This window comes from Dipodomys spectabilis, unplaced genomic scaffold (assembly GCF_019054845.1).
Source record: "Dipodomys spectabilis isolate Male_0828 unplaced genomic scaffold, ASM1905484v1 ptg000080l, whole genome shotgun sequence".
Lineage (NCBI taxonomy): Eukaryota > Metazoa > Chordata > Mammalia > Rodentia > Heteromyidae > Dipodomys > Dipodomys spectabilis.
In genome coordinates this window covers 554,523-576,589 of record NW_024870757.1, presented here as the reverse complement: position 1 = coordinate 576,589, position 22,067 = coordinate 554,523, and the positions used below count along the sequence as shown (strand labels likewise).

The 22,067-nt window shown below is 51.4% G+C and overlaps 2 protein-coding genes across 4 annotated transcripts; both read left to right on the top strand.

Annotated features, from left to right (window-relative positions):
• The first annotated feature begins 949 nt into the window (after window positions 1-949).
• Window positions 950-10,057, top strand: LOC122110677 (zinc finger protein 660-like). Of its 2 annotated transcripts, XM_042683281.1 has the most exons (5): window positions 950-1,004; window positions 2,799-2,905; window positions 4,953-5,073; window positions 5,813-5,941; window positions 8,586-10,057. In XM_042683281.1, exons 1-5 carry the CDS (start codon window positions 995-997, stop codon window positions 10,031-10,033), a joined length of 1,815 nt encoding a protein of 604 aa, XP_042539215.1. In that variant the 5' UTR covers window positions 950-994; the 3' UTR covers window positions 10,034-10,057. The 2 variants fall into 2 exon arrangements, with proteins under 2 accessions (XP_042539215.1, XP_042539216.1); XM_042683282.1 differs by lacking the exon at window positions 5,813-5,941.
• A 3,241-nt stretch (window positions 10,058-13,298) lies between these two features.
• Window positions 13,299-20,584, top strand: LOC122110669 (zinc finger protein 2-like). 2 transcript variants are annotated; one of them, XM_042683270.1, is made up of 5 exons: window positions 13,299-13,347; window positions 14,699-14,781; window positions 15,451-15,571; window positions 16,532-16,660; window positions 18,320-20,584. In XM_042683270.1, exons 2-5 carry the CDS (start codon window positions 14,764-14,766, stop codon window positions 20,200-20,202), a joined length of 2,151 nt encoding a protein of 716 aa, XP_042539204.1. In that variant the 5' UTR covers window positions 13,299-13,347; window positions 14,699-14,763; the 3' UTR covers window positions 20,203-20,584. The 2 variants fall into 2 exon arrangements, with proteins under 2 accessions (XP_042539204.1, XP_042539205.1); XM_042683271.1 differs by lacking the exon at window positions 13,299-13,347 and adding an exon at window positions 13,410-13,475.
• Window positions 20,585-22,067: the final 1,483 nt, after the last annotated feature.

Sequence of the window (22,067 nt, the reverse complement as noted above, 5' to 3'; positions counted from 1 at the left end):
CTAGTGGTTTATTAGAGATAGGAGTTTCACGGAGTTTCCTGCCAGGGCTGGCTTTGAACCACAATCCTCAGATCTCAGCCTCCTGAGTAGCTAGGATTACAGGTGTGAGCCACCGGCACCCGGCTTTAAATTTTCTATGGTGACATTTTAAATTCCCAATAAAAAGTTTCTGAGGTGATACTTTCATAGGCTTGGTTGTTTGTCTCAGTAATATCCATGGAGTAAATAATCTTAAGCCAATCAGCATATACATTTTCTGTCCACTGAAAACAAGCACATTAAATATAAACTTCGATCGCCAGTCCTCCCAGCTGCCACTTCACTGCCCACAGTGGGTGAATCCGGTACCTTTTCTCTCCCCTCGCCACAATGCTGGTGGCTTCGTGGATTGTTTTCCCCAGTGAGATATGGGTTCCTAGGCTCCATCATCCAGGTACCCTTGGGAGGTCAGGTCTTCCAAAACTAGGAAAACACCCAGAGGCTGGGAAGAAACCAAAAGGAGAAGGCAGGCCTGGCTCCTGGCCCCTGACCCCATCCCTCAGTGCCCTGGCCCTGCCCCTTAGTGCTCTGGCCCTGCCCCGGTGTCCACTGGAGTCTCCCATCCCTGCTCCCCTTTGGCCACTGTTACTCTGTGCAAGGCACCCCACCTAGTTCTCTCTTCCTAGGCCTGGCTCCTCCCAGGCCGCCATCTCTTCAGGACCGCCTTCCCCAACTCACTCCAGGTATCCCCCATAGGCCAGGGTGTTGCCCCTCCCTTTCGTGGTCCTGCCCACTCGGGTTATTCCCACACATACCACTGGTCCCTTGGACCTGTGTATGGTTCTGGCCCTGCCCACCGGGCTTTCCCCTGGGCCTGGGCCTCTGCCCCGCCCCGTCGTCCTCGCCCCGCCTACCTGCTCGCTTCCTCCTCTTGCTCAGCCCCACGCCCTTTTCCCTGGCTGCGCGCGCAGCTCCCCTCAGACCAGGACGCGGCTGTTGTGAAGAGCAGTTCTCCATGGGCAAGAGTAAGTCTGCGTCGCGGTGTCCACAGCCCCCACTGCGGGGTCGGGGTGCCCGGAGCCCCCGCGCGGCCCTCCTGCCCGGCGGCCTGGGTCGCCGGCCGGTCCTCCCTGACCTCCGCCGGCCCTGGCGCGGCCGCGGCGCCCGGACCCCAGCGTCCCCGCGTCGATGCCCGCGGAGCGAGGGTGGGGCGGGCGCAGCCTCTGCTCCGCCGGGCTCTCCCGGCTCCTCGGGGCTCCCAACCCGAACCCGCACCTGGACCTGGGCTGCGACCACTGCCTCGGAGCCCCGACCCCGGGTCTCTCGCCCTACCCCGCCATCTGGCCCGGACCCTGTCCTAGACCCCGAACTGGGCACCCAGGCCAACCCCTGACCCTAGCCGTCACCCCACCACCGCCTCCACTCCAACATTGGGCCCAGATCTCTGGTTCCCATTCCAGGCCGGGCCCCCAGGGCAGATCAGTGCGGTCTTAGAACAGCAACCCGCTCTACCCCAACCCTCCCCACCCTAGCCCGCCGAGCTCTGCCCCGCCCCACCCATCCTACCCCTAGGCAAAGCCGGGGTTGGGGCAACCTGGAGCATGCCTTGTTACACTGCATCTGCAAAGGTGAGAGCAAAGTATCATCTGGAGAACGACTGAGATGAAATGGGGAAAAGGAAGAGATAACGGGGTCTCAACAGCATGGGGAAAAGAGAGAGTGGGGCGCAGGCTTTGCACGCAATCGATAGCAATAGCAGAAGAAGCCAAAAAGAAATCAAGAGGAAAGCAAATAGAGAAATTAAGAATTTTCATCTCTTGGGGCTCAGTGGTAGAGTGCTTGCCTTGCATGCCTGAGGCCCTGGGTTCGATTCCTCAGCAACACATAAGCAAAAAGAAAAAAGCCAGAAGTGGCACTGTGGCTCAAGTGGTAGAGCGCTAGCCTTGAGCTGAAGAGCTGAGGGACAGCGCCCAGGCCGAGTTCAGGCCCCACGGTCGGACCCCCCCCCCCAAAATTTTTTTTTCATCTCCATGGGGCTGGGAAGGTGGCTCAGTGGTAGAGTGCTTGCCTTGGATCCACAAGGCCCTGGGTTCCATTCCTCAGGATCATATAAGCAGAAAAAGCTGGAAGTGGTGCTGTGGCTCAAGTGATAGCTGAAGAGCTGAGGGATAGCGCCCAGGTCCAGAGTTCAGGCCCCACGGCGCCCCCCAAAAGATAATAATAATTTTCATCTCTAGAAGGACCCAAGACAATCACATAGGTGGCGGGGTGCAGGAAACGGGGAGGGGGGTGGGAACAGCAAGTCGGAGTGGGATAGATGAGAATGATTTGCAATTGTGCAGAGCCATTTGGGCCGAGTGAAAGAGAGGTCATAGGTTACAAAGAGAGTAGAGGGAACAGGGCCCATGGTTGTAACCTAGCCACTCAGGAGGCTAAGATGTGAGGATGGAGGGTTGAAGTCAGCCTGGGCAGGAAAAGCTGACACTTTTTTTTAGGTCACAGACTGGGACTCAAACTGTGTACTTGATATTTTTTTCACTCAGTGACTTTGGCTCTTCAACCTTCCCTGAGACTCTTATTTCCAATTAACCAACAGAAAGCCAGAGTGGAGTTGTGGCTCAAGTGGTAGAGCACCAGCTTTGAGTAAACAAGCTCAGGCACAGTGGCCAGGGCCTGAGTTTGAGCCCCAGGACCGGTATTTCCCATCACCCCATGAGGGCAGCACAGGATCATCTTCCCCAGTGTGAGGTCCTCCCTGGGCTGGGGCTGGGGCACAGGGAGTGTATGTTGGGTGTGAGCATTAAACAGGATTTTTTCAGCACTCAGGACTGACTTCTGGAAAGTGATATCATCTAAGGAGGAAGCCCAGGGAGGAGGAAGAGGAAAGACGGAAAGACATGGAGCAGGGATGGCGGCTGTGACTCAGGTAAAGCCATGTGGCGTCTCCTTCTTGTGCTGGCCTGGGCTCTGACTGTGCTGGCCCCTGCCTGCCAGGTGTGCTCACCTTCCCCACACCTTTCCTCAGCCCTGTCCCCTCCACTGGGCATGGGCTCAGGAGGGCATTGCCCAACAAGTAAGTGTTCCTGTGTCCTTGCTGAAACCTCTCTGCTGGATTTCTTTTTGGATTCTCTCTTTTATTTTCTCCCTAGTCCTGGGGCTTGAATTCAGGGCCTGGGTCTATCTTTAGCTTATTTGCTCAGGGCTGCTGTTCTATCACTTGAATCACAGCTCCACTTTTGGCTTTTTTTTTTTTTTGGGTCCGGTTGTGGGGCCTGAACTCTGGGCCTGGGCTCTGTCTCTCAGCCCTGGGCCTGGGCGCTGTCCCTCAGCCCTTCAGCTCAAGGCGAGTGCTCTACCACTTGAACCATAGCACCACTTCCGGCCCTTTTTTTTCTTCTGCTTATGTGGTGCTGAGGAATAGAACCCAGGGCCTAATGTATTCAAGGCAAGCGCTCTACCACTGAGCCACCTTCCCAGTCCCACTTTTGGCTTTTTTGTAGTTAATTGGAGATAAGAGACTCATGGACTATCCTGCTCCAGTTGGTTTTGAACCTTGATCCTCATATTTCAGCCTCCTGTATGGCTAACATTCTAGGAGTGAGCCATTTGTATCTAGTTGGGTTCTTTTAACACAGCTTTTTTTTTTTTTTTTGGGTCCGATCGTGGGGCCTGAACTCTGGGCCTGGACGCTGTCCCTCAGCTCTTCAGCTCAAGGCTAGCGCTCTACCACTTGAGCCACAGCGCCACTTCTGGCTTTTTTCTTTTTGCTTATGTGGTGCTGAGGAATCTGTGTCTGAACTCTGTATTTTGCATAATGCTTTTGCTTCAGGGACTCATTTAAAAAATAATTAGTATTTTTCTGGTACTAGGTTTTGAACTCAGGGCTTCACACTACTTGCTTGCTTGGTGAATCCTCTGCCACTTGGGCCACACCTCCTGCCCCACTTTTGCTGGTTATTTTGGAGACGAAGTCTTTTGAATTCTTCTCAAGCTGGCTTTGAAACTCAGTCCTCCAGATATCAGCCTCCTGAGTAGCTAGGGTTACAGGTAGAAGCTATTCTTTTTTTTTTTTTTTTTTATTATCGCTTTGTAGAATTCTACAGCTTGACTCTATCACAGTTTATCTATTTATCTGTTTTGGGGTTGGTTACTTCCAGCTTAGATGAAAGAATAAAGCTACTATGAATGTTCAAGAATATGATTCTATATGAACATGTTTTCATTTCCAATGGTAAATGTATAGAAGTGGAATTGTTAGATCACATGATATTTTATTAATTAATTAATTAACTCTATTTATTACTGGTACCTGGACTTATACTTAGGGCCTCATGTTCTCGAACCAAGGGCCTCGAGCATGCAAAGCAAGCGCTCTACCACTGAGCCACCTTCCCAGCCCTTAACACAGCTTGTTAGAGTAAATTAGACTGTCAGAAAACCAAGGGGACATCCAAGTACAAAGAACAAAGGACAGGTTTATTGCCAGTAAAGGGACCAGCAACCCCTTCTCACCAGGTGGGAGGAAGTGAGAAGTGGAGCCAGGTCTTATTTCAGGTGACCTTTTATAATCTCTGGGATTTGTGGGATCTCGATGCCTTATTTGGTCTTAGCTGTCCCACAGCGTGAGCTCTCAGGACCGGGGGTAGGGGCTGATCATATGCTGCCTTTACTGCATGGGCCGAGTGTTGCCAAGGGAAAGAGCATGTTAAACCATGAGGGAGGAGGCTTCTGGGCCAACATAGCTCTGCATATATCCTTTCTCAGAAGAATGCTGGGATGTACAATTCCACATAGTTTTCCTTTTGGTGTCATGTCAAAGATACCATTATAAACTAACATCCTGAAGCTTCCTTCTGTCCCTGGTGTGTTGATTGCTTTGTCATGGTAGGCATTGATTATAATTCCATGTAATACTTTTTCTGAGTCCCTGCATGTGTGTGTGAAATGCTTTTGGATTTTCTCCTTGGGGACAGTTGACATTTGAGGATGTGGTGGTGGATTTCACCCAGGAGGAGTGGCGGTGCCTGACCCCGGCTCAGCGTGCTCTGTACAGGGACGTCATGCTGGACACCTACAGGAACCTGGTCTCCGTGGGTGAGTACCCCTCCCTGTGCAAGTTGGGAGTTTTAGTCTTTGCTTTCTTTTCCCCTGAATGACTAGAGAGACCTCAGTTCCATGACTAGATGTAAAGCTCTGTGGACTCCAAGACAGAAACGTACTAAAGTAGCCTACGGACTTTCACACCCATCCTTTTGTCCTGCCTCCTATGGTGCAACTCTGTGTCCCACAACTTAAATGAGCTCATGTGCATGTCAGCTATGCAGGCTTCTCTCTTCTCCTTTGTTCCTTTTTTCCCTTCCCCTTCTTCCCTTCCTTTTCTCTACTCTTCTCCTTTTCCTTTCCCTTCCCTCTCTAGAGCTTTGTAAATGTTAGGCAGGTCCTCTCATCACTGAGATACATCTCAAGCAGCATGGCAGGCCTTCCTCCTTCCTTCCTTCTTTCCTTCCTTCCTTTTTATTTATTTTATTTCTTGCGAAAAGGTCCCACTTTGTAGCCCTGGCTGGCCTTGAACTTGCCCCTGATCCTCTGAGTGCTGCGATTACACACACATGACACCACACTCAGCCCATGGCAGACTTTGTATCCGTTTCCTTGTGCTTCTGACTCGGTAGTTGTTGTGTTGCTGTCTGCACATTAGAGTGTCCTCTGAAGTGTTCAGATGGAGGCAGTCTGCTGAATGTGTGAACTGTCTTTTCCATCCATGTGTGATGTCTCTTTTTCTGGAATCTGGAGATTCCAGAAAGGTCACAGCATATTGTCTTTCTATAAACAGGAGTCTCCCCTCCCAGAATGAGTGTGATTTTGCCATTGGAGTTCCAGGAAGAGCCCTGGGTGGCACAGAGCCACGTGACAACTCTAGGAGGGCTGAATGGTTGGGAAGGTGCCAGAGGGGTGAGTGCAGGTAAGAGCTCAGATATGCAGAGAGGGAGCTGGGGAACTTGGGCACAAGTGGAAGTTTTCTGTAGGAAAATGAAAGTGTCACTGCTGTGAGCCCTAAAGGACTAAAGAATGTCCCCACTTGTGCACTGTCCTGCAGAGTAATATGCCATTCTGTGTCTCCACTGCATTTTCTGTGTCCATTGAAGTGCTCCAGGATGGCTCTCTCTAGCTAGTGATGGGTGTGCAGTACCCTGGTGTCTCTTCTGAGTAGTTTATTGGAGATAAGATTCTCAAAGACTTTCCTGTCCAGGGTAGCTTTGAACTGCAATTCTCAGATCTCAGTCTCCTGAGTAGCTAGAATTAAACTGGCCAGCTTGGGCACTTTATACACACACACACACACACACACACACACACACACACACACACACACACACACTAAACTGGCCAGCTTGGGTACTTTATATACACAAACACACACACGCGCACACACACATGCTATCTTAATTTCCTTCAGCCAGCTTGGGCACTTTATACACACATACACACACACTAAACTGGCCAGCTTGGGCACTTTACACACACACACACACACACACACATGCTGTCTTAATTTCCTTCAGGTGCATCCCTACACACACACACACACACACACACACACACACACACACACACACACACACACGCTGTCTTAATTTCCTTCAGGTGCATCCCTACACACACACACACACACACACACACAACACACACACACACACACACGCTGTCTTAATTTCCTTCAAGTGCGCACACACACACACACACACACACACACACACACACACACACACACACACACTATCTTAATTTCCTTCAGGTGCATCCCTAGAAGTAGATGGATATATAGAGCTAGACATTCCACTTCTTATATTCTGTGCTTTTTCTGCAACACAGTTCTTTTGGGGTTTTTTGTTTGTTTTCTTTTTTTAAATTTTTTTTGTCTTTTTTTTTTATTGTAAAGATACTATACAGAGGGTTACAGTTACATGAGTAAGGTAATAAGTACACTTCCTATTGAGCATTGTTACCCCCTCCATTGTTTTCCCCCTGCTATCCCTTCCCTCCCTACCTTCCCCAAGGTTCTTTTTTTTTTTTTAAATTGTGATTAAGTGATTACATAATTTCCCAAATTTCACAGTATTGTGGAATAATGATGCTCATTTAAAGTCACAAGTTCATTCTAACTTTCCTGGAGCAAATTGTCTATCATGGTCTATAACATATATTGTTTATCATGGGTTACTATTTTTTTGATTACTTGACTAGCATCTAAATGTAATTAGCATGTATTGTGCAACATAACTGCTAGACAGCTCTTGTTCATGTTAAAATCTGTTGGCTGTGAGTGGGTGAAAGCAGTTTATAGCACATATCCCAGGTGGTTTTGCTTTTCTTTGCTTTTCTGGCAGTGCTGTATTGGATTCTTCCCCCTTTTCCTGCCTCTGCTTTGCAATTCAAAATTACAAGTTAATGCATTCTGTAAACTGCTTTGGGCTCTGAATCATTACAACACATTGTGTGATGTGTGGCACTAATTGTACACAGTATGTTTAAACAGGCATTTTTGCTCTTTGGTTATGATGTCACCATATGGCTTTTGTGAGTTAGGTGTGCTGTGGGACCTGTGCATTCCTGTCAGATTTGCTCAGGATGCATGTTTTCCTCATAGGTTTCTTTTTTTGGCTGGTCCTGTCCTTGAACTCCTGACCTAGGCACTGTCTCTTGTCCTCTTTGTGCTCAAGGCCAGCACTCTACCATTTGAGCCACAGCTCCACTTCTGGCTTTTTTGCATAGTTTACTGGAGATAAGAGTCTCATAGGGATTTTCTGCCCTGGTTGACTTTGAATCACAATCCTCAGGTCTCAGCCTCCTGAGTAGCTAATACTACAGGCATGAGCCACCATCACCTGGCTCTTAGGTTGTTTAAAATGAGGTTTACTTTCTCTTAAGTTGAATTCCATATGATTCACTTTCTAATGAAAGAATCATATTGCTTTTGTGTTTGTAAATACTGGATTGTAGGGTTCTCTGTGTAATTTTTGCTATGATATTGTCTTTTTTTTTTTTTTCTTTTGGTTGGTCATGGGGCTTGAACTCTGGGCTTGCACGCTGTCCCTCAGCTCTTCAGCTCTACCACTTGAGCCACAGCACCACTTCCGGTTTTCTAGTAGTTTATTGGAGATAAGAGCCTCACGGAGCCGGGCGCTGGTGGCTCACGCCTGTAATCCTAGCTACTCAGGAGGCTGAGATCTGAGGATCGTGGTTCAAAGCCAGCCAGGGCAGGAGAGACCGTGAGACTCCTATCTCCAATAAAACCACCAGAAAACCGGAAGTGGCGCTGTAGCTCAAGTGGTAGAGCGCTCGCCTTGAGCTGAAGAGCTGAGGGACAGCGCCCAAGCCCAGACAGAGTTCAAGCCCCACGACTGACCCCCCCCCCCAAAAAAAAAAAAAAAAAAAAAAGAGTCTCACGGAGTTTCCTACCTGGGCTGGCTTTGAACCGCGATCTTCAGATCTTAGCCTCCTGAGTAGCTAGGATTACAGGTGTGAGCCACTGGCGCCCGGCTGATATTCTGTCTTTCAGCATGAAATAACTGTGTAATTAATCAGATGTAAACTTTGTCTCACAGGTACCTCTCTTGGATATATAATTAAAGAACCACCCAGTATGGGCAGCGGTAGGGGAGAAATATCCCAAAGTCATGAGGACGGAGGCACTGATGAGTTTTCCTGCGAGGAAATCCAGAAAGCTCCTCGTGAGTGGGAGTGGGAGTGGAGCTACACTGAAGGCTGTGCTAAAGGGGTGCTTGTGGTCCACAGAGAAGAGGGCAGTGGTGGAGGAGAGCAGGAGGGTGGGGGCCTCATGGGGAAGCAGCCCAAAAGCCCGTGCCTGGGACGGCCCCTCCAGGAGCACCTGCGTGGGCTCCCGCAATACCTGTGTGAAGGGCCAGGGGTGAAGACTGAGGTGGAGAAATCTGCCCTTGCCAAGGGCTCACATGTTGCACCCACGGGGAGTCCCTCCAGTGGGAACACACACATCATCCCTGCAAGTGATGACGCCTCCATCTCTTCTCCCTTGCGCTCACAAACACCCAAAGCACGCGTTCGGGAAAAGCGTCACAAATGCGGGGAGTGTGGCAAGGCGTTCAGCTTCCCCTGGGCCCTGGAGCGGCACCGGCTGAGCCACACCGGGGAGAAGCCGCACCCCTGTGCCACATGCGGGAAGGCTTTCAACACACGTTCTCATCTCTCGGTTCATGAGCAAAGACATAGCGGTGTGAAGCGCCACCTCTGCACAGAGTGCGGGAAGGCTTTGTTCTCACATTCCGAACTCGTGGCTCATAAGCGATTCCATACTGGCGAGAAGCCCTACCTGTGTGGAGAGTGTGGGAAGGCATTCAGCCAGATGTACAGCCTCACCGCGCACCGCCGGACGCACACTGGGGAGAGGCCACACCGCTGCGGAGTGTGTGGCAAGGCTTTCGCCTCACGCTGCAGCCTCAAGGAGCACCAGGCTATGCAGCACGGCGGGGAGAAGCGGTACATGTGCGACACGTGCGGGAAGACGTTTGGTGGTCGAAGGAGCCTCGCCTCGCACCTGATTATGCACACTAGCCACAAGCGGCACATGTGTGCCGAGTGTGGGAAGGCATTCACCCGTGCCTCCAGTCTCACCAAGCACCACAGGACGCACACCGGGGAGAAGCCCTATGCATGCAAGGTGTGTGGGAAGACCTTTAGCCAGTGTGGCGGCCTCATTCACCACCAGACTGTGCACACTGGGCTGAAGTCGCACACGTGCACCGAGTGTGGGAAGGCGTTCAGCCGCACCTGCTACCTCATCAGGCACCGCAGGACGCACACCGGGGAGAGGCCCTATGCATGCCATTTGTGCGGCAAAGCCTTTGCCCAGAATTGCACCCTTACCAAACACCAGGCCGTGCACATGCGTCAGAAAGGCACACCGGTGCACCGAGTGTCGGGCAGTGTCCAGCCAGACCTGCAGCCTAGCCATGCACAGCCACCTCAAGAAGGAGTAAAGTGCGGAGAGCCAAGTGTTGGTGGCTCATGCCTGTAATCCTAGCTACTGAGGAGGCTGAGATTTGAGGATCACGGTTCAAAGCCAGCCAGAGCAAGGAAAGTCAGTGAGACTCTTATCTCCAATAAACCACTAGAAAACCCGAAGTGGCGCTCTGGCTCAAAGGGTAGAGTGCTCGCCTTGACCTGAAGAGCCCAAGGACAGCACCCGAGCCCAGAGTTCAAGCCCCACGACCGACTCCCACCCAAAAAAAAAAAAGTGCAGAACCAGGATGTGACGTTGCCCAGAGTAGGGCGCCCTTCACTTTGACCCCGATTTTTATGAGGAAACATGCACAGAACCAAATGTGAGCTGAAGGGGCCCATGGGAAGTGAGCACAGCGTGGGGCTCTGGGAAAACGGTGGAGGTAAAGCAGAACAGCTGTCCCTACATGGAATACTGTGGCTGCTGTGTAGCAAAGCCTGCTGACTGGTCTTCTGATGAGACGAATTCATCTTGTTTTTGAGATGAAAGAGGTTTCTAGAGTAGAGAATTTAATCAGATCTGGAATGAGGATTTTGGGGTAACTTAATACTTGAGCACTTTCCTATCACATGCTAGTTCAAACCTCAGAAATACACATCACCAGCATAGCATTTCCTTCCTTCCTTCCTTTTTTTTTTTTTTTTGCCAGTCCTGGGGCTTGAACTCAGGGCCTGGACACTGTCCCTGAGCTGCTTTTCCTCAAGGCTGCCACTCTTACCACTGGAGCCACAATGCTACTTCCCTCTTTTTCTGTTTATGTGGTACTGAGGAATCAAACTAGGGTTTCATGCATGCAAGACAAGCATTTTACCAACTACATTGCCAGCCCCAGTAGAACATTTTCCAGAGAATGTTTAAATACTGCTACTTCTCTACTCAGAATGTATCTATGTTTTTGTTAATAAACTATCCCTTTTGAAAAATTACTGAGTGATTTATGATTTCTATCCAGGTAAGTTTAATTTAATTTCTTTTTCTTTTTTTTTTTTTTTTGGGTCCGGTCATGGGGCCTGAACTCTGGGCCTGGGCGCTGTCCCTCAGCTCTTCAGCTCAAAGCTAGCGCTCTACCACTTGAGCCACAGTGCCACTTCCGGCTTTTTTTTTCTTTTTGCTTACGTGGTGCTGAGGAATCGAACCCAGGGCCTAATGTATGCAAGGCAAGCGCTCTACCACTGAGCCACCTTCCCAGCCCAAGTTTAATTTAATTTCTAATTCTTCCTAACAGAAACCAATGATATCATTAAACTCTAGGAAGGTTAAGGATCTAGGATTTTAATTTGGAATGAAAACTGACACAGCTTTGGGAAGCTCTAAACTCTGTCCCCAGTGCCGTTCTCCACACTGTTAGGGTCTCATGTAGATAAAACAGCAATGGCACACATGGTAAAACCAGAGCCCAGTGCATTTTTATGTTGTAATGTGTGGTTGTACCTCCCAGCTCGGCCCAGCAGCATGGCCATGGCAGCCAGTTGCTGGGCCGTGGGAATCATCTACCTATCTCAGACCACAGGTGGAGTGGTGGGGAATTTCTCTACTGTCTTCTGCACCTTTCTCCTGTGAGTGCTAGTTAAGACCCACGGATGCGATCCTGCAGCACCTGCTCGTGGCCAACTCCCTGCTCCCCTCTTTAGAGGGGTCCCGCAGACCATGGCAGTTGTGGGGTTTGGACTCCCCGAGGGACTCTGGAAGCCAGCTGGTTCTGTATGTGTAGAGAGGGGCAGGAGTACATCCATGAGCAGCACGTGCCTCCTGAGCGAGGTCCAGGCGATCACCACCGCCCCCGCGCTTGCCAGGTGGGCCTAGCTCAGGGCCGCAATTCTGGGTCTCGCCGGCTTGTCCACGGGCCTGAGTTGGCTTGTTCACTCACTGCTAAATGTCACTGGACGTGATTGGCAATAGAAGGGACAAAAATGTCACTAATACCAAAGATTTTGGCTACTGTTCCTTTTACTATCCTGATCAAGTGGGACACATGCTCTGTGAGGTCAGAGGACTAAAAGTGATGATGAAATTGTAGTTTGCAAGTACAAATGAAGGGCAGAACTTTTTGGATGGTGGGGCCTGAACTCAGGGCCTGTGCACTGCCCCTGAGCTCTTCAGCTCAAGGCAAGCACTTTACCACTGAGCCAACTTCCCAGCTCAATATCTGTTTATTTTTCTGCTCCTGGCCTTGAATTCTGGGTCTGAGCACTATCTCTAAGCTCTTTTTGTTCAAGGCTAGCTCAATACCACTTCAGCCATTATGTACCACTCACTATACTTGGCCATAAGAGTCCCATGAGCTTTCCAGCCCAGGCTGGCTTCCACAATCCTCAGACCTCAGCCTTCGACTAACTAGGATGATGCATGAGCCACCAAAGCCAGGCTGACATCTATTTAATAAAACTTTCTTACAGCACCTATTGGTGACTTCACATCCCATGTGATAGCCCTCCACACCCCAGCACCCCACACCTTGTCCACAGGACCATCTCTAGAGTGGAGCTTCGGTCAGAAAGGAAAACCATTTTTATTTGGTACTGACCGGTGTCTGCAAGAGCCTGCACCCCGTCCCTGGGAGTCCAGCCTTTGTGTGCCCTCCCCATGGACGATTCCAGCTTCTGATTCAATGCCTTCAGTGGATTTCAGGGCCTAGGCCCAATGGCCTCCCACTTTCACCCCATTTCCCCAAAAGAGATCTGGGTTCCCAGGCTGGGTAGCCCAGGCCTCCTCCGTGGGAGGTCAGGCCTCCAACACCTGGGAAAACACTGGGAGGCTGGGGAGAAGCCACAGAGAGAGGCCAGGCCTGGCTCCTGGCCCCGCCCCCATAGCCCTGGCCCCGCCCCCATGGCCCTGGGGCCGCCAAAGGCCCATAGTCTCCCGTGGCTCCACCCCTTTGTCACTGTGGTCACTCCAGGCACGGCCCAGCCCACTCAATCTTCCTTGCCTTGACCTGGCTCCTCCCCAACCATGTTCTTTTCTTCTCCGCCTCTTTCCCGCCTACTTGCCCTATCCCTCTGAAGACAGTTTTGTTCCCCCCGCCCCCCCGCTTGCCACGCCTCATTGTGGCCCCGCCCACCGTGTTTCCCTGCCCAAGACTGGTCCTTTAGACTCAATTTTGTTCTTGCCCCGCCCATCCGCTGCTTTCCGTTGGTCTCCTGTCGTCGCCCCGCCCCTTTGTCAAAGCCCCGCCCACTCGCTCGCATTTCCCCCCCCCCCCCCCTGCCGTGTACATCCCGCACCCCCGCGGGCTTTCTCCCTTGCTGCGCGCGCAGTTCCCAGCAGACCCGGAAGCGGATGGCGCGGAGGTTAGGTCGCTATGCTGCTTGTGAGTCTCCCTGGATGTCAGAGTAAGTCGGCATTTCCGGGTGTCCCCAGCCTCCACGGGCGGGGGCGGGGTCCCTGCGCGGCCCTCCTGCCAGAGAGCCTGTGTCGCCGGCCTGTCCTCACTTCCTGTCCTGGGGTCCCTCCACACAGGGTGAGCTGAGCGTGGGGGCGTGGGCGCGGCCCGGCTCAGCCCCGACCCGACCCGGGCTCAGGCCGCTGACCCCAGCCTCCCGCCCCAGCCCCGAGTCCCTAGTCACGCCCCTCCCGCGATCCTCCCTCCACCCGCAGCCCTGCCGGGCCCTGCCCCCCCCCCCCCCGACAGTGCTCCCCCCCCTCCGTTTCCACGTGTGTCCAACCCCAGGTCCCCATCCCAAGGCCCCTGCCCCAATCTGCAGCCTGGCTACTCCCTGGCCCTGCTTCTGGCCTCGCTCCAGACAGACATTGCTAGACCCACAGAGCCAATTGCTGCAGCCCAGAGGCCAGGACCCACCTCTCCACCCACCCCACCTCAACCCTACCCTAGGCAGTGCTGGCTCCCTCCCCATCCTACGCCTGCCAGGCTAGGGTGTAGGTGGAAACCTCACACCTTGACTGTACTGGGGCTGTGGGAAGGTGAGGGCAAAGGATCATCAGGAGAAAGACTGAGAGGAAATCAGGAAAACAGGAAGAGAAGAGAGAACCCCCACAGCAGGTGGCAAAGTAGCATTAGGGTGCAGGCTTTACAAAGGATCAGTGGCATGAGCAGAGAGGAAAGCACATAGAGAAATGCAGAATCTCCATCTCCAGAAGGACCCAAGACATCACAAAGGTGGCAGGGTGCAGAAAATGGGGGAGCATTTCCGAAAGGGAGGAGAGGAGAATGATGCAGTTGTGCAGAGCCATTTGTTCCATGGGAAAGAGGGGTCATGGTTACAAGGAGAGCAGAGTGAGCAGGGCCCCTGGTTGTAACTGTAGCCACTCAGGAGGCTGAGATGTGAGGGAGGTTTGAAGTCATCAGACAGGAAAGTCCAGGGCTTTTTTTTTATTTTTAAGGTCCCAAAAGTGGTCTGAAATGGTAGCTGATGCTTTTTCTTTCATTGGCTTTACTGCTTCAACCCCTCCACATTTCCAACCCCACCCTGAGACTCTTAACTCCCAAGTAGCCACCAAAAAGCCAGAATAGAGCTATGGCTCAAGTGGTAGAGCACCAGCCTTGAGGAAACAAGTTCAGGGGCAGTGCCCAGGTCCTAAGTTCAAGCCCCAGGACCGGCATTTCCCATCACCCCATGAGTGGGCAGCATAGGATCATCTTCCTCACGGTGAGGTCCTCCCTGGGCTAGGGCGGGGGCACAGGGAGTGTGTGTTTGGTGTGAGCATTAAATGGGATATTTTCAGCACTCAGGACTGACTTCTGAAAAGTGATATTACCTGAGGAGGAAGAGGAAAGACAAGGAGCAGGGATGGCGGCTGTGACTCAGGTAAAGCCATGTGGTGTCTCCTTCCCATGCACAGAGCTGGCCTGGGTTCTGATTGTGCTGGCGTCTGCCTGCCACTTGTGCTCATGTCCCCCATGCCTTCCCTCAGCTCTGTCCCCTCCACTGGGCATGGGCTCAGGAGGACATCACTCACCAAGTGTTCCTGTGTGCTTGCTGAAACCTCTCTGCTGGTTTTCTTTTTAGCGTTGGGCATTTTCTCTCTTATTTCTTCCCCAGTCCTGGGGCTTGAACTCAGAGCCTGTGTGCTGTCCTGAGCTCTTTTTCTCAAGGCCTTTATCACTTGAGGCACAGCTCCACATCTGGCTCTTTGGGTAGTTCAGTTAATTGGAGGAAAGAGTCCCATGGACTTTCCTGTTCCAGTTGGCTTTGAACTGTGATTCCCCAATCTCAGCCTCATGGACATACAGGTGAGAACCACTGGTGCCCTGCTGGGTTCTTTTAACTCAGCTCATTATACGTGCTTACTTTCTCAGAAGAATGCAGGGTTGTACAATTCTACAAAGTGTCATATCAAACTGTTATAAACGGTAACACTCTGAAGCTTCCTTCTGTCCCTGGTGTGTTGATTGCTGATTATAATTTCATGTAATACTTTTTCTGAGTCCCTGCATGTGTGTGTGAAATGCTTTTGGATTTTCTCCTTGGGGACAGTTGACATTTGAGGATGTGGCGCTGTATTTCACCCGGGAGGAGTGGCGGTGCCTGACCCCGGCTCAGCGCGCTCTGTACAGGGACGTCATGCTGGACACCTACGGGAACCTGGTCTCTGTGGGTGAGCACCCTTCCCTGTGCAAGTCAGGAGTTTACAGTTTTCTTTGTTTTCCCGAGAGCCTGGAGAGCCCCAAATTGCACGATTAGATGAAAAGTTCTACCAGGTCAGAGATGGAAATATGCTAACGTGGCCTACAGACTTTAATAACCTTCTTTTTCCTCCCTCCTGTGTCCTACAGCATAAGTGAGCATGTGTGCATGTCAGCTGCAGCATGCTTGTCTCCTGTTCTCCTTTGTTCCTTTTTCCCCTTTACCCTTCTTTCCTCTCCCTTTCTTCACTATTTTCCATTTCTTTCCTTTCCCTCTCTGGTACTTTGTACACACTAGGCTAGTTCTCTCATCATTGAGCTACATCTCAAGCACTCTGGCAGACCAACCTTCCTTTCTTCCTTCCTTTTCTTCCTCTTTCTCCTTCTCAAATTTTTTTATTGAGACAAGTTCCCATTTTGTAGCCCTGGCTGGCCTTGAATTTGCCCCTGAACTTCTGAGTTCTGGGATTACATACAGCTGACACCACACTCAGCCCACGGCAGACTTTGAAAATATGGATTTCCTTGTCCTTCTGACTCAGTAGTTCTTTTTTTTTTTTTTTTGCGGGTCATAGGCCTGAACTCTGGGCCTGGGCACTGTCCCTCAGCTCTTCAGCTCAAGGCTAGCGCTCTACCACTTGAGCCACAGTGCCACTTCCAGCTTTTTCTGTTTATGTGGTGCTGAGGAATGGAACCCAGGGCCTCATGCATGCAAGGCAAGCACTCTACCACAGAGCCACCATCCCAGCCACTGACTCAGTAGTTCTTGTATTGCTGTCTGCACATTAAAGTGTTTTCTGAAGTGTTCAGATGGAGGTAGTCTGCTGAATGTGTGAAGTGTCTTTTGCATCCATGTGTGATGTCCCCTTTTCCCATGAACATGGGACTGGGGATTCTGGAAAGGCCACAGCGCATTGTCTTTCTATAAACAGGAATCTCCCCTCCCAGCGTGAGTGTAATTTTGCCGTTGAAGCTCGAGGAAGAGCCCTGGGTGGCACAGAGCCATGTGACAATTCCAGGAGAGCTGAATGGTTGGGAAGGCGCCAAAGGTGTGTGTGCAGGTAAGAGCTCAGATGTGCAGAGAGGGAGCTGGGGAACCTGGGCACAAGTGGAAATTTTCTGTAGGAAAACTAGAGTCTCTGCTGTGAGCCCTAAAGGACTTTAGAATGTCCCCACTTGTGCCCTGCCCTGTGGAGTAATATGCCATTCTGTGTCTCCACTGCATTTTCTGTGTCCATTGAAGTGCTCCAGGCTGGCTCTCCAGCTAACGGTGAGTGTGCAGTACCCGGTGTCTCTTCTGTTATTTTTTTGGGGGTGGGGGGACGGTCCAATCATGGGGCCTGAACTCTGGGCCTGGGCGCTGTCCCTCAGCTCTTCAGCTTAAGGCTAGTGCTCTATCACTTGAGCCATAGCGCCACTTCCGGCTTTTTTCTTTTTGCTTATGTGGTGCTAAGGAATCGAACCCAGGGCCTCATGCATGCAAGGCAAACACTCTACCACTGAGCCATCTCCCCCCATTCCCACTCCGTGTCTCTTCTGAGTAGTTTATTGGAGATAAGAGTTTCATGGACTTTCCTTCCTGAGCTGGCTTTGAACTGTGATTCTCGGAACTCAGCCTCCTGCTTAGCTAGGATTACAGGCGTGAGCCCCCAGCACCTAGCCCCAGCCATGTCTTTTATATGCTGGCTTCATTTCCTTCAGATGCACACCTAGAGCTATTGGCTGGATATTCTACTTCTTATATTTTTGTGCTTTTTCTGTAACACAAGTTCTCTTCTTTTATTTATTTTTTTGCCATTCCTAGAGTTTGAACTCAGGGACTGGGCACTGTTCTCAGCTCTTCAGCTCAAGGTGAGTGCTCTACCACTTGAGCCACAATGCCACTTCTGGTTTTCTGTGGTTTGTTGGAGATAAGAGTCTCATGGACTTTCCTGCCCCAGCTGGCTTTGAACGCGCTCCTCAGATCTCAGCCTCCTGAGTAGCTGGGATTATAGGCGTGAGCCACTCGTGCCAAGTTTTCTGTTTTAAAAGAGGATATAATTTGTTTATTTTACCATAGATTACAATTTTTTTTTGTAACTTGAATCTCAATGTAGTCAGGATGTATTGTCCAACATAACTACTAGACTTCTCTTGTTAAAGTCTGCTCACTATAAATGGGTGTAGGCAGTTTATAGCACATATTCCAGGTATTTTTGTTTTTGATTGCTTCTCTGGCCTTGTTGTATTGAATTCTTCCCTCTTGTCCTCATTCTGCTTTGCAATTCAAACTTGCCAGTTATTTCATTCTGTAAACTCCTTTGATCTGTGAACCTTTACAACATGTCGTGTGATATGTGGCATTTATTTGTACATTCTTAGTATGTTATAAACAGTCATTTTTTTCTCTTCAGTCATGATATCACCATATGGTTTTGCTAGGTGTGTGGGTGGTGGGGAGGGAGGGGACTCCTGCCTTCCTGTCAATCACATTTGCTCAGGATGCATCTCTTCCTCATACAATGTTTGAAATGAGTCTTATTTCCTCATAATATAGATTCCATGTGAACCACTTGCAATAAAGAATCCTATTCCTTTTCTGTTCCTAAGTAATGGATTTTATGATTCTCAGAGTTCACATGGCTCCTCAGTGTGTGTATAATAAGTGCTGTGGTATTCTCTCTTTCAGTGTGAAATACTTAACTGTGTGATTAATCAAATGGGAACTTTATATCTTGCAGGTACCTCTTCTGGATACATAATTAAAGAATTATCACCCAATGCAGGCAGCGGTAGGGGAGAAATATCCCAAAGTCATGAGGACGGAGGCACTGATGAGTTTTCCTGCAAGGAAATCCAGAAAGCTCCACATGAGTGGGAATGGGAGTGGAGCAGCACTGAAGGCCGTGCAGAAGGAGTGCTTGTGGTCCACAGAGAAGAGGGCAGTGGTGGAGGAAAGCAGGAGGGTGGGGGTCACGTGGGGAAGCAGCCCACGAGCACTTGGCTCGGACGGCCCCTCCAGGAGCATCTGCGTGGGCTCCCTCCATACCTGTGTGAAGGACCAGAGGTGAGGACTGAGGTGAAGTCTGCCCTCTCTGAGGCCCCCATGTCACGCTCTCGGGGGAGCCCCTCTAGTGGGAACACACACATCGTCCCCGGAGTGGATGATGTCTCCATCTGTTCTCCGATACTCACGCGAACACCCAAAGTACACATTCAGGAAAAGCCTTACCAGTGCGGAGAGTGCGGCAAGGCGTTCGGCTACCCCTCAGCCCTGGTGCTTCACAGGCGGATCCACACTGGGGAGAAGCTGCACCGCTGCGCTGAGTGCGGGAAGGCCTTCAGCCAAACCTCTGGCCTTGCTGTGCACCGCCGGACGCACACCGGCGAGCGGCCATTCACGTGTGGCGTGTGTGGCAAGGCCTTCAGCGTGCGTGCCAACCTCGCCGCACACCAGTCGGTGCACACCGGCCGCAAGCCGCACCACTGCGCCGAGTGCGGGAAGGTGTTCAGCCAAGCATCCAGCCTGGCCGCGCACCGCAGGACACACACCGGGGAGCGGCCATACGCATGCGGGGAATGTGGCAAAGCCTTTAACTCCCACTCCCACCTCAACACGCACCGCGCCATCCATGCGGGACACAGGCCTTACCAGTGTACCGAGTGTGGCAAGGCATTTGCACAGAACTCCCATCTCGCCAATCACCGCCGCACGCACACTGGGGAGCGGCCGTTCCCGTGCGACACATGTGGCAAGGCGTTCAGCCTGCGCTCCAGCCTCGCCACACACCAGGCAGTGCACACCGGCGCCCGGCCACACCGCTGCACGGAGTGCGGGAAGGCATTCACGCAGAACTCGCACCTCGCACGCCATCGCAGGACGCACACTGGGGAGAGGCCCTACGTGTGCAGTGAGTGTGGCAAAGCCTTTAATTCCCACTCCCACCTCAACACGCACCGGGCCATACACGCGGGACACAAGCCTTACCAGTGCGCTGAGTGTGGCAAGGCCTTTGCGAGGAACGCACACCTCGCCAGCCACCGTAGGACACACACTGGGGAGAAGCCGTACCCATGCGATACATGTGGCAAAGCATTTAGCATGCGCTCGAGCCTCGCTGAACACCAGACCTTGCACACTGGCGCCCGGCCACACCGCTGCACGGAGTGTGGGAAGGCATTCACCCAGAACTCACACCTTATCAGCCACCACCGGACGCACACCGGGGAGAAGCCGTACACGTGTGACACGTGTGGCAAGGCGTTCAGTGTGCGCTCCAGCCTTGCCACACACCAGGCTGTGCACACTGGGGAAAAGCCATATGTGTGCGATACCTGTGGCAAGGCGTTTGGCCGAAGGTCTAACCTCACAAGCCATCGCAGACTTCACGCCAGACAGAAGCTCAGCCAGGCAGGGCAGCTGGGTGTGATCCGTCCATGCGTGGCCACCAATGACTTGTTCTCCACAGAATATAAAGGCCAGGATGACACAAAACCACTCGCTGAGAGTTCAGACATACTGCTGAAAGGGGAGGTTTCCCCTGTAATCCCGGCAGAGGGGGATGAGTTCGATTGCAGCCTGAGCTATATCCAAGACCTTGACATTTTTGTAAAGTGTGTGTGAGAATAGTCATCACCAAGAGCAGAATACAAGAAATCTCATCATGTGCACGGCAGAGGCTCACAAGCAGGCATTAGTCAGTGGACATCAGAGCAGACTAATGTGCCAAAACCATCCAAGCCGAGCGCTTACCTCATCGCAGGACAACTGGGATCCATCGGCCCCTTCATTCTCCACCGTGGACTTCTCTTTTCCACCTGAAAAAGAATGCTAAGCCAAGAATAGGTTACAGCGAGACACACAAAGTGTGCAGGGACATCCAGAAGCCATGAGTGCTGCAGTTTCAGATGTTGTGCCTTCATGGTTGAACCCTGCTGGTGAAAAGTCAGTCATGGGACATGGAGGCTGTCCCTGAGCTCTTTTGTCTCAAGGCTAGTGCTCTAGCACTCTGAGCCACAGCTCCACTTCTGGTTTTCAGGTGGTTGACTGCTTATAATAGTCTCATGGACTTTCCTTCTCAAGGGTGGCTTTGAACTGCAAATCGAAGATCTCAGTGGTCTGAGTAGCTAGGATTACAGGCATGAGTCACTAGTGGCCTACTTGTTTATAGTTTTAGATCTGATTTCAAAGGGAAGAAACACAGCTGCCTTCATCTCAGAAACTGACTCAGCTTCACTTGTTCATTTCATATGTTCATTTCCCTGAACATGCCATCTTCCTCTTCCTGATGGATGAATAGAATTGGATTTTTCCCAATACATGAGAGTCAGTAGGACAGCATTTCCAGTGGGCTGAAAGCTGGATGGAGAATGTTGAGTTCCCTTGGCACCATACAGGCCTCAGTTTCCCAGGCCAGAGCCTCAGGATGAGACTCAAGGAATAGAGAGGATGGGAGACGCCCATGTGTCTATGGGGGTGATCCTCTTAGCCCAGACTGGTTGGGTTTCTGGATAATTTGTCCCTTCTCTTCCATTATCTATTCCTTTCCTGCATGGGGAACAGGATGAGAGCCACAGACTTGATTCTTAGGCACTTAATTGTGGCCAACTTCCTAAGTCTTCTGTGTAGGGGTATTCCCCAAACCATGGTGGCTTGGGGCTGGAGAAATTTCTTCAATGATGTGGGGTGCAAAATGGTCTTCTATCTTCACCGAGTGGGCAGGGGGGTGTCGATCGGTAGCACTTGCTCCCTGAGCATCTTCCTTGCTGTCAGCATCAGCCAGGGGGACTCCAAGTGGGCAGGGCTGAGGGGGAGAGCCCACAAGCACATTGTCTCCACCCTCTACCTCAACTAGGGCGGCGGGGGGGGGGGGGGAGGGGTGTCTTCCTCCTGGTGAGCATTGTTTTTCTCATGTACATGACTGGACCCAAAGTGCACAACAACATTATACTGTTTCTCTGTGCGTCGCGATCCAGCTGCTGAAGTGCTGTACGTGGCCATGCTCTCGGTGCCTGATGTTCTGTGTCTGGGGCTCATGCTCTGGGCCAGCACCTCCATGCTTTTCGTCCTGTATAGACACAAGCAGAGAATGTGACACATCCAGAGGACCAGTGTCTCCACCAGAGCCTCTCCCAAGTCCAGAGCTACCATAATCCTCCTCCTCCTGGTGAGCGCCTTTGTCTCCTTTTACACCCTGTCCTGCATCTGTCAGACTTGCTTGACTGTGATTTACAACCCCAGCCCTGTGCTGCACCATATGGGGGCGTTTGCTATGGGCTGTTTCCCAGCCCTCAGCCCTTTCCTTCTCATGAGCGGACACTCCACTTCCTGCAGCCTCCTCTTCACCTGCACAAAGAAGAAGAAAGTGGTCCTCCCCTGAGGACCACCAAGCTTGCATCTCTGCTGAACTTTGCTTGGCCATTCAACAATCTCCACACCTTGAAGAAAATCATCTGATGCAAGATAGTGGTGTGTGTATATGTACATGC